The sequence below is a fragment of the Cnephaeus nilssonii genome (assembly GCF_951640355.1).
Source record: "Cnephaeus nilssonii genome assembly, chromosome: 6".
Taxonomy (NCBI): Eukaryota; Metazoa; Chordata; class Mammalia; order Chiroptera; family Vespertilionidae; genus Cnephaeus; species Cnephaeus nilssonii.
Genome location: NC_137077.1, coordinates 65,566,118 through 65,578,632, shown reverse-complemented (window position 1 = coordinate 65,578,632; position 12,515 = coordinate 65,566,118). Strand labels below are relative to the sequence as shown.

Below are 12,515 nucleotides of genomic sequence, written 5' to 3'. Positions count from 1 at the left end.
AAGCAGCTGCCACCATTTCCCACTGGAACTTAATTTCATAATGTAATAATTTCCAAAGTACATCTTCCTGGATGACAGGCAAAACGGTCATTGTTTCACTTTATTTTCTGACTCCCATTTCCATTCCTTATTGGGTACTAAGTGTGGTGCCAGGGTTGAAGTCTTACTGTTGTTGATGGCCAAGATACTGCTGAAGGATCAGCCAGATATGAGAATTAGAGCCACGTGCTGGAAAGCCTATCCCGCCTGCTAAAATCCAGCTTCTAAAATCCAGCACACACTCCCAACTACCAGGAAAATTAATGCCTCATTTTGAGTTATTCCAACACTCACATGTAGTGTCTCATTTGTTTGTTTTTTTCCTCCCACCTCTCGGTCCTTAGGAGCATTGATGCAGGACTAAACAGTTTCAGCAGAGAGTTGTTTATATTCTCTTGCTGAAATTGATGTGTGGCCCTGGCCCATAATATTTATTTATACATGCATTCCTTTTCACTTAATTGTCATTACCATGCTGTTTATTGCATTCCTTTTACCTTTCCTTAAGAATATGCTTTTTCCTTCAATTGTTTGCATTGATATCTTTTGAATTTCCTCCCTCTTATTTATTTTTTGGCATAAATAATAATTGGTGCTACAGTGAGAACTTGATAAAGCTTTTTATTATGTTCCCCTTTCGTCCAACAGCAACCTGAGGCATAAAAAAAAGTCTGAACAGTTTGTCCAGAGTCACACAACAGAACAGAAACAAAGTTTTAATAGGAGTTTATGCTCTTCGTTTTCTACATTTTGTTTTTATTAAAGGTTCAGGTGTACTAATATTTCTGTTGATTTTTTTTCTCTAAATCCTTTCCATTTTTTCCCCTGCATCTTAATTTGAATTTTCTCTTAAATTATTATATTTGTTTTATTTTTAAAATGTGTTTTTGATTCTGTCCTCACTTCTTATCATTTTGGTTTATGAGTACTGTAGAACAAATTCACATTCTCTTACTTCAGTAAAGAGTAATTTTCTTCTCCAGATCATTAGTCAGTATTGTTAGTTAAAAGCTTAATATCTAAAAATATGTAAATATCTTTTCTAGATTGTTCAGTAAATGTATTAAAATTTTTGATAATTTATTTGGGGGAAAACCCATGTGATTCTCACCTTTACCATATCCCAAAATAAATTACAAATAGATTGAAAGATTAACTTTTTAAAAATCTTAACTTCTAGGAAAAGTTGAATGATGTAAGAAACCACATAAGAAAAGATTAATATGTTTAACTGAATATAAATATAACTGTTTAAAAATTCTTAGTATTTTAAGGCAACAATAAACTGTACATTTATAACAGATACGTTTGAAAAATAACTACTAACTTATCTATCATAGTAATCAATAATAAATACATTCATGTCATAATGTAAATATTAATAAAGAGCATGAAGAGACAATTCTCAAAGATAAGGATCAATAAATGAAGGAAAGTTATATGAAAATGTATTTCTCTCTAACCAAAGAAAGAAAAAGTAAAACAATAAACCACTACCATTACTGCCTATAAAATAGCAAAATTTAAAAATCAGTTTAAATGCTAGTGAAGTTTATGTGACTGAGTGATTTTAACTCCTTTTTTTAAAACTTCTGAATTATACAAATTTGCTACAATAAACATGTTTTTGTAACAGAAATAATAACATTTTAAAATCTATATGGATGTGTATTTAATCCTTTCAAGCACAAGACATGACTAAGTTTTCAAACTTTGAGTTGGTTTTACTGACACAATTTCCTAATTCCACCACATTTCAATAAAACTAAATATTGTTTGCTCCTTAAATATAAGAATTAACAAAAGCAGAGATTTCTCCAAGGTAATGGCATCCTATGGTAATATTTCACAGCCAGGATAGGAAAGGACTTACCAGGCCAAGGGCTGCTTTGTGGAAATGTTCTCTGTAAGGGCAACAGCCTGTGCAAGCTTAACTTCCTAACTGAACTTTGCGATATCGTCTGAGGTGTTAGGGTGAAGTGCTCTGGAATTGTTTAGGGTTCGGAGGAAATGGACTTGCCATAATAAAGGGAAATTTTAAGATAAATAGGTAATCAAGAAGGACGTATTTTATTTTATTTTTTAGTGACAAAGGTGTAGATTCTATCCATTGACTTTTAAATGTTACAGTTAATCTTGGAGTAAACAATTTTCAAGTTTTTGTGAAGAGCTCTTAAAATAGATCCCTTAGAGAAGCAGAAGGTGGGAGTTAGGTAGGACTTTATTCATTACTAGTGACCCGGTGCACAAAATTCATGCACATTAAAAGGGGATTAATTAGAGGAAATAATTTAATATTGCTATTTGCCCTTTCTCTATAATAGAAGTGTCAGAGATGAAAGAAAATTAGTAAAATGCATATGAAAACCTTCCTCCTGTCAGAGTCTGGGGCACACCACGGGACCCAGAGTCAAGTCCCCGCCCGCCCACCTGCATCTCTATATCGAGTGAGACCCAGACCCGGCCGGCCCCCCCTCCATTGGGCTAGATCCAGACCCAGCCAGTCCCACCCTTGTCAAGCCCTGCTGGGCAGGGGGCATAGCCTCAGGTCCCCTGGCCCGGCTCCAGGATGGGGGGCATGGCCTGAGGTCCCCTAGCCCAGACTGGGGCAGGGGGCATGCCTTGAGGTCCTCTGTCAAGCCCCGCCAGGTGAAGGACATGGCCTGAGATCCCCTGTCAAGCCCCGCTGGGTGAGGGGTGTGGCCTGAGGTCCCCTGTTAAGCCCAGCCAGGCAGAGGGGCTCAGCCTCAGGTCCCCTGGCCCAGTGCCGGGGTCGGGGTTGCAACCTGAAGTCCCCTGTCAAGCCCCACCTGGTGGGGGGTGCAGCCTGAAGTCCTCCAGCCTGGCGCTGGGGCAGGGGGAGCAGGCTGAGGACCTCTAGCCCAGCACCAGGACGGGAAGAGCACCTTGAGGTCCCCCGTCAAGCCCCACCAGGGAGGGGGCATGGCCTCAGGTCCCCTGGCCTGGCACTGGGGCAGGGGGTGTGGCCTGAGGTCCCCCAGCTTGACGCCAGGGCAGGGGGCTCAGCCTGAGGTCCGCTGTCAAGCCCCGTGGGGGCGGGGGAGGGCATAGCCTCAGGTCCCTACTGATTGCTTGTTAAGGCTCCTTATGGGAACTTGCCCTCAGCTGTGGGTGCAGCCATCTTTGTGATGGAGTGATGGTCAATTAGCATATTCCCTCTTTATTAGATAGGATTGCTTAAATTTAATGATAGGCATAGCTTTTATAAGCCATTTACTTACACTATCTGGTTACCCCTTGTCATAATATTCTGAAATACGTACACTTAATTACGTGTTTTATGAAAGAGAGGAGCCTGACCAGATTGGCTCAGTTGGCTGAGCATAGTCCTGTGCACTGAAAGGTTGCCAGTTCAATTCCCAGTCAGGCACATACCTGGGTTACAGGTTCAATCCCGGCTCAGGATGCATAAGGAGGGCAACCAACCTCTCTCTCTTTCTCTTTCTCTCTCTCTCTCTCTCCATGTCCTTGGGTGAGGATAAAAATAAAAGAGGAGGAAATTGAGATGCAACGAGGCTACATAGCCTGACCAAAGGTACACCACAGCACCATGGGAGAGACAGGGTTTGGGCCCAGATGAATATGACTGCAAACATTGAGTTCTTACCCCTGAATACTGTATTGCCTCCACATTATACCGCAGTCAATTTTGACCTTCCTTCCAACAACAGACTTCAATTCTACGGAGGAAACTGTATAGTCTAACATGACCTGCCCGCCATACCCTTGCTTTTGGGTGACAAAGCAGACAGAGCTGGGGTTTTAAATTCTAAGTTTGGTTGAACTTTTGCTTCACTATTGTGTTCCTAAATTAGTCCTTTCTTCACCTGTGAAATGGGTGCAAGTAATCCCTCAGAGAGCTACTGGGAAGATTCAGATACATACGCAAAAGTGCTTAGAGCAGGTGCTTGGCAAATAATGGGTGTTTAATAAATATTCGTATCCTTCCTTCTCTTGACCGAGAAAAGTCATTCTTCCTTTAGTAAGTTATTTGCATGGAAATGCTTTCATGGTTCTCAGTTTATCACAGAAGCCTTAGAAAATTTACTCACTAGGTCTGTCTTTTTTTCCCTGCCTGAGATTATTTTATTAAAAAAACTCAAAGGAGGCACAGTGTGGAGCACTGTTTGTCCACCCAGAGGCGTGGCCCTGCAGGCGCACATTCTCCCACGTGGTCACATGACCCCTCACACCTGGGTTTGCTCAGATGCTGGCTGTGGCTCCATCAGAAAAGGCAAGGCTCAGGCCAGGAGCTGGAAGGGAACCTGGGACCTCAGAGGCTTCTCATCCCAGGTTTGGGCTGGTAGCTGTGGGAAGCCAAAACAGAAGTTGGTCTTCGCTGATGTTCTGAATGCTCTCGTTTCTGGGTTTGACAGACTTTTTCTGGTCTTACAGTTTCCATGATTCTTGCTTCTCTCATCTCCTACATAACTGTGTCCTCCAATTCCAAAAACTGCTTATATGCTATTTCTCAAAGATCGCTTATCATTTCCTGTTCCCACACTTTTTCTCCTGTCAGGCTCTCTATCTGAAATAACCCTCGACCCCAAATGTACCCATTGAACTTTTACTTTCGATGCCCAACTCTAATGCTCTTCCTTCATGCATGTGCTCTGAGCACTCTGAATGGATAGACCTTATTTACCTTCTGCTAAACCACGGGGGCACTGGGTGTCATTCAGGTGACAGATTGCAGGTACTTTTGTCTTTTAGAACTGAAAATTGACTGAGTAGAATAATGGTTTAAAGTGGTGTATGCTTAACAATCCCTTACTAAAGTACCTATGAAACCAGCAGAAGCCGAATTTTCACAAGTACACTGAAAACTGTTATCAGAATCAAGAAGGAATTTCTGCCAATTTAAAGGCCAGAAGAACTGGATTGAGAAAATTTAAAAACTGCTTTCCCACTAAAAATAGATTAAAATTCTCAACCTGAAAGTAGAACCATTCTTTGTTCCTCTCCATCTGTTGACCTTTTACCCAGATATACAGGAGCCATGTCACTCACCACCAACACACACACACACACACACACACACACACACACACACACACACACAACAAGTGAAGGGGAAAACATCCCTCTAACAGGTAGGTGATGTTTTGGGGGTATCCAGAATGTTGTCCCATAATCCCAGTGCAATGATCCAAAGGATTTAAAAATAATAATAGTTGCTGTACTCAACTATGGTATCATAAGAGAAAAAGATATTTGGATATATATCAGTAAAGGTGCTTACCGAATTGTGTGTATGTCCAAAAAGACAATTTCATGCTACCAAAATAATTTATGTGGTGTTTAATCCTAATAACATTCTTCTCCAATGCAGAAGAGGGTCCAACGTGTCTCTTACATTGGACATGAGCAGCTTAGGGAATGTGGAACCCTTTGTGGCTGTACCAACCCCACGGGAGAAGGTAGCAATGGAGTATCTACAGTCAGCCAGCCGAATTCTCACAAGATCACAGCTGAGGGACGTCGTGGCAAGTTCACATTTACTCCAAAGTGAATTCATGGTGAGCCTGTTATTATTTGCCCTTCGTTAGGTATTCTGATAAATGAGCCACTAGAGGCACATACTAAGATGGCACGACCCTGCACTGAACAATAAAAATGGTTACAGTTAAAAGGTTAAGTGCAAGGTTTTAGACCTACCCTGTAGCTCATCAACTATTGATGTGTTCAAACTAGAATGTGATAACTCCGTTGAGGCAGACTATGGAGGAGACGGCCAGGCAAAGGAGTGGCAAGAGGAGCGGGCAGAGAAGAGCATTCCAGAAAGAGGGAACAGCCTTGCTCTCCTTGCTGGGGGAAGTCAGAGATGATACCCTGGTTTTGTTACTTGAGCAACCAGGTGCTCTTTAATGAACTATGGAAGATCAAATGTGGTATAAAAACAATTGTGAGTTTCAGCTAAAAATTATGGTGACTTAGTGTTGCCATGATAACTGAATTCATGAAAACACATTTCTACTCAGAGAACATGTAGACAGATTAGGTCTTCTTTGGCCTAATTGTTACCCAAGGGGAATGTTCATGCTATACTAGTAGATCACTTGGCATCTTACGTCAGTTGTACATCTTAAGCTATAACTATTGAGAATAATAAATTGATCATTCTCAGGTCATTCCAGATATTTCAACTAACCTAATGGTGAAAGATCCAGCAATGGGTTAGATCTACTATGAGCCTCATAAATGATTATTAAGTGTTTAAAGTAAAACACAAACATGCAGTTTTTTTTAAGTAGACTTTGTAGTGTAGACTTAGTGAAATAAAGCAACCAGTCAGCCGAAGCCGGTTTGGCTCAGTGGATAGAGCATCGGCCTGTAGACTCAAGGGTCCCAGGTTCGATTCCGGTCAAGGGCATGTACCTTGGTTGCGGGCACATCCCCAGTAGGGGGTGTGCAAGAGGCAACTGATCGATGTTTCTAACTCTTTATCTCTCTCCCTTCCTCTCTGTAAAAAATCAATAAAATATATATTTTTTAAAAAAAGCAACCAGTCAATGATTGCACAACTAGCCAAAGGTACTCCCATTATTCTTTCCTAGAATCACAGAGAGTCTTTGTTCTTTAAGATGAGCCCGTAACATAGCCTGCTTTCCTTAAAGGAAAGATGGGGCAACAGGGAAGACTGGGAAGAGAGATAATGCTGGAAGATGACAAATCAGTGTGAGTCAGAAAGCAGGAAGGAGCACAGGGGGAATAAAGATATCACCAGCTCCGTGGCTTTGCCAAAACAGACTGACCTCTTTGAAATGGCCAAACATGAATATGTGGTTTCCACTGACTGTTCAACAATTTCGCTTATTTTGGTAACTTGGGATGAGAATTTTAACCTTTAGTTAGAGTAGAGAGCAGGCATTAATATTATAACTATCTAGAATAATGCAAGTTTAGGAAATATTTTAAAAATATGTTACTCCTCTTTGTAGAGCAATTTCAAATTCATAGCATAGTCAGGCTTTTCTCAAAATTTTAGCTCGACTGAAAACTAGGACAATTTGAACTAATTTATAAATCATTTATTTTATTTCAATGACTACTAGGCTTTTGACTATAGTTTTCAGGAGAGAAAGTTTAAATAACAAAAAATATTGCTTTATATAATATAGAAATAACAGTTATTTTATTTCACATTAACCTTAACTTAGCAATCCTTTGTGGAATTTTAAGGTAGAGAACATAGTATTTTTTGTTACCAAATGCTTGCATATTTGTTTTCACCCTTTTGAAAACAGGCTTATTGGTGATTTTGCCAATTAGCTACAGATGCTCACCTTTTGGGTCTAATTCATTTCCACAGAGCCACTTCTGCTCTCATTATTCTGACTCCAATTATCTAAGACATATGAAATATATTCTTACTGAATAAGAATATTCTTAAGTGGGAGAAAACAGTGCCTGGATGCCCTTCACTAAAAATACTGCATTTGAAGCCACAATAGGAACAGTACAATTACAGACAATTCTTTAATACAAAAAAAAAAAAAGCATCATACCATCATCACTTGAATTAACACAAAAGCCCTTTATATTTGCCATTCAGGGAGGGAGGTTTTAATAGTCTTAAGAGTCACAATTAATGTCAAAAGAGAATTCATCAGAGAGAAATGTTGGATCCTGAAAAGAAAGATTTGAAGAAATTTGAATACATTGCTAAAATATCAGTTTTCAGCTTCCTGTTTATATATTTTCAGCAACTATACAGAACAGGATTCTTAAAATCTAACCAAATTTTTATGTTTTTCAAGTAACTACATCTAAAATAGAGCTTTCTAACGCAGAGAACTGTTTCTTTGAGTCAGCTTGCTCGGGTGCAGCTGATATGTTTATGGAAGGAAGGGTGTTGGTCCGCCAGAGGTGGTAGGCTGTTGTTTATAAATGACTTTGAAGTCCAGGAGAGCTTTGGATCAGATGCCCCCTGTGAAGATTTTCTTTGTGGAAGCATTAGATGTACTAATTTGATATCATTCATTTTTGCAGGAAATACCAATGAACTTTGTGGATCCCAAAGAAATTGACATTCCACGTCATGGAACTAAAAATCGTTATAAGACCATTTTGCCAAGTAAGTTCCTTGAATTAAATACTTTGCATGTACCCCTACCATATCATTTCCCATTGTCACAACTTCCACATACACACCAAATTTGGAATTGCAAACACTCTCAAGTCTAATAATCTTTAAAATGGTCTAAGGTTAATAACTTTATCTTGTATTACTCTTATAGTGGGCAGTTCACAGTTCTGGTACATACATGGTTCTAAAATTGTATTGTGCCACACATTATAGTCGATTTTCATTGATGGTGTCTATTAATTCAATGGGGAACATATAGTCTTTTTAACAAATGGTGTTGAGAAAACAAGATACTCACATGCAAAAAAATAAATAAAATTGGACCCTGCCTCACCATATACAAATTAACTCAAAATGGATCAAAGACCTGGAATAGTGCACCTGAAACCTGTATAATTTTATTAACAAGGTTAGCCAGTGTCACCCCAATAAATTCAATAATAATGAAAAAAAAAGACAATGTAAAATCGATTGGTGTGATGGTTTCAAACTCTCTGAATAAAAATAAATAAACTCGTCCGGCCAGCGTGGCTCAGTGGTTGAGCGTCGACCTAGGAACCAGGAGGTCCCATGTTCGATTCCTGGTCAGGGCACATGCCCGGGGTTGTGGGCTCCATCCCCAGTCAGGGGTGGGCAGGAGGCAGCCGCTGCATGATTCATTGTTGATGTCTTTGCCTCTTTCTCCCTCTCCTTTCCTCTCTACAATCAATAAAAATATATTTAAAATAAATAAATAAATAAACTCTGTGAAGGCACAATTTAAACAGGTGAATTGTAGGGTATGTGAATTATATCCCAATAAAACTATACCAAAAAACTTCATTTTGCATAACAATTACCTAAAGTCCTAATTAAAAAATCTAGAGTCCTGTGCCCCATTCTGGGGACTCTGTGTAAGTCGGTCCGCTGTTGGGCCCAGGAATCTGTACTTCTCATAAACACTCAGGTGATTCTCATTCAGATGATACCAGCACCACACTTTGAGTAATATTGCTATAGACTCTATTAAAGCTAAATTTGGCTCCATGAAATTTATAGATGTCCAGATATAAGCTGGAAGCCTGGAGCTAGCAAGGAATAAGGAACAGTTTGTAAGATAAAGGAGATCATGGACTAGAGAGGAGAGACATGTAAATGAGTAATTACATTCAATGTAATAAGAGCCAGGATAGAGACCTAGCTCAAGTGATGTAGGGCTGTAGAGATGACTGAGTAATTAATTCTGATTAGAGTGGCAAAAATACTTTGGAGAGGAAGTAGCATTTTGAAATCACTTAAGAAACAGACATGGTTGGGGTTTTGGTAAAATCCATAAACATCTCATGACAATAGCTCTGGAAAGATAGAACCACAAAAATTTTTTTAAATATGTTTTTATTGGTTTAAGAGAGGAATGGGGGAGGAGAGAGAGAGGGAGAGATAGAAACATCAGTGATGAAAGAGAATCATTTATTGGCTGCCTCCTGCACATTCCCCACTGGGTATCAAGCCTGTAACCCCGGCATGTGCCCTGACCAGGAATCGAACCGTGACCTCCTGGTTCATAGGTTAATGCTCAACCACTGAGCCATGCTGGCTGGCAAGATTTTTCTAAGGTATTGACATTGAAATAGTGGAGTCTTCATAATTCAGTCCATTAATTCACTCATAAGACAACAAATTTTCCATATCTATAGTAATAGCAAGAAATATGGTGTCTTTGGGATTCCCCTGCTGGTAGACTTGGCAAAGCATTGTTAAAGTCACTCTACTAGAGCATATTTTTAATTGTTCCATATAGTTGAATCTGTTTACTAAGGTATAGTCACTGTGAAAGATGTTTTATAACTGTAACTAGCTGAATGGGATAAAACCAATATGTGTTAGGATTGCTGTCTCTCTCTCTCTCTCTGTTAAGACTTTTTTATTTAAAATTTACCAAACTAGGTAACTAGGGAACATGCATCAATTGCAGTTATTATATGTACCCATCTAATCTCAGAAGGATTTGGAAATTATTAGCGTTACTTCTAAGTTCAGCCTTCTCCATTTCCTGCCCAGATGATATCAGACAACTGCTTCATAGACCTGTGTCAGCTTTTCCATTCCCAGAACCGGGTGGATCGCTTGAGCCAGGGCACCTGTGCTGACAACTGACGTTGCAAATGATGGATTTTCTGTTGAAAACGTTTCTAGCCTGAATACCACCCCACCCTCTGTTGCACAAAATACAATTTAGTCCATATGGCTGGACAAGCCACACCAGAACTAGACTAGAACAAATATGCAAAGTTGTTCTTTATGGCTTATTTTAGACTGCAATATGAGATAAGTTTAAAATATTACATAAAAAGTAATTAGCAAATGATTATATTTTAAATGTTATGATTGTTTTGACCTACAATAAGCTTTTTTAAACATTCAATATTGTTTTGTATTAATTTCAGGTGCACAGCATTGTGGATAAACAAGCATATACTTTACAAAGTATACCCCCTGATATTTCCAGTACCCAACTGGCCACATACATAGTTATCACAGTATTATTGACTATAATTTCTTTAGTCATTCCCATGGCTGTTTTACAACTACTAGTCTGTACTTCTCAATCCCTCCACCTTTTCACCTGGTCCCCTAACCCCCCTCCCCTGTGGCAACCTGTTTCTCTGTTTCGGTTTTGTTTGTCCATTTATATACAATAAACTTTTAATTTTAAAAGTTTGTCAGCTTGTAAATAATGGTGAGGTTATATAATTTTGAGAATGTTTGCAACAGAAAGATGGATGGCCAAGAACAAATTAAATTATAGCTGCTTCTCCAAGGACAGCGTCAGCCCAGCTCAGAACACTCTTAAGTGGTTGATTAAAGTGCCAAGGTCAAATTTATATCAAATTATTTTGCAATATAAACAAGCATTAGTGATGAAAATGTGTCTACATCCTAAATCACAAAAGCATTGGGGTAAAACTGGCCATATATTAATATAAAATTATTTGTAAAACAATGAAGTATAATAATAATAAGCTTTGTGTATTTCTTTCATGCAGTCAACTTATTTTTACTAATATAAAACAATATAGATAAAATTAAAGAATTCTATTTGTTCTGACCATCATTTCACATTTAAAAATTTAATAACTGGTGAAGTTTCTGACTTACATTATTTTTCCTGTTTTATTATATTAAGTACATAAAACAGAATAGATATGCAAATAAGTTAACTACTTATTAAGACAAGTTATGTGGCTATAGAAAAATATTGGGGTTGGACTTAAAATCCTAGCCGGGTAAAACATTTACAATTTAAGGCAGGCTACTTAATATTCCTGTGCCATCCTTTCTTTATTCCTAAAAATAGTGATAATAATACTACCCTCTAGGACTATTGGGAGAATTAACTGATAATATGTGTAAAATCCCTAGGAAAGTTTCAACTAACAGTAAGCCCTCAGCTAATGTTAATTTCTGCTTTCCCTCTCTAACAAATAAGATGGATCCATCATTAATCCCAAAACCAATTCCAGGAAATAGGGACACTATCTATATAGAGAAAAACGTACAGTTGCAAAAGAGACATATTCAAGAGCCCTGTTTTCTTTTATAATTTTCACATGAGTCTTTAAAAATGAGCTTCTGTGTAATCACCATCTTTATTGCCATGATCAGCACTGTCCAATAACACTCTCTGCAATGATGGAAATGTCTCATATCTCCACTGGGATAACCACTAGGCACATGTGGCAACTGAGTGCTTGAAGTATAGCTAGTGAACCCAAGGATCCAATTTTTAAATTTCATTTTAACTTAAATTTAATTAGCTACAGGTGGCTAATGGCTGCCATATTGGACGATGTCTTCTCTTTCCTGCAGCAAATTTGAAGATGCCTCCCAAGCACCTTGAAGGTGTGGCCAGTCCCTGCCTTTCCTCCCTTTTCCCATTTATCTTGAATTCATCTGTGAAAGCAGTCCTATTCCTCTCATCCCTGCCTTTGCCCACCACTAGCAGTCATACGCTTGTTCCTTATCTAATCGTTTCTTCTCTTGACTTCAAACTTCAAACACATTTCTTCCTGGAGAGGAAATCTTCAGCACAGAATAGTCTTTGATAAAATCTTATATGATGCCAATCAAAATGCCAGGCTCCAGGTACCATTTCTGTCTGTTAAATAGGAGACTTAAGATTGCCAGAAAGTATTTTAAAAGAGACCAGGGTGAGGAAAGTTCACATGTTCTATTTTCCAAATCTGTATGTGTTGAATAATTTGTTGAGAGGAAAAAAAGAAACAGGAATGAGTGAAGAAGGGAGGAGAGGAAGTGAAGAAGAAAGAAGGAAGGAAAGGAGGGAGGGAGGGAGAAAGGGAGAGAGGGAGGGAGGAAGGGAGGGAGG

At 38.8% G+C, this 12,515-nt stretch overlaps 1 protein-coding gene across 4 annotated transcripts in view; it reads left to right on the top strand.

Annotated features, from left to right (window-relative positions):
* The window catches only part of PTPRR (protein tyrosine phosphatase receptor type R), a 238,971-nt gene that overhangs the window by 188,158 nt on the left and 38,298 nt on the right, over positions 1-12,515 (top strand). For all 4 annotated transcript variants that reach the window (XM_079775288.1, XM_079775287.1, XM_079775289.1 and 1 more), the window contains 2 exons: positions 5,393-5,579; positions 8,053-8,137. In XM_079775288.1, the coding sequence (XP_079631414.1) occupies positions 5,393-5,579; positions 8,053-8,137 (272 nt within the window). The remainder of the gene's footprint in view (positions 1-5,392; positions 5,580-8,052; positions 8,138-12,515) is intronic.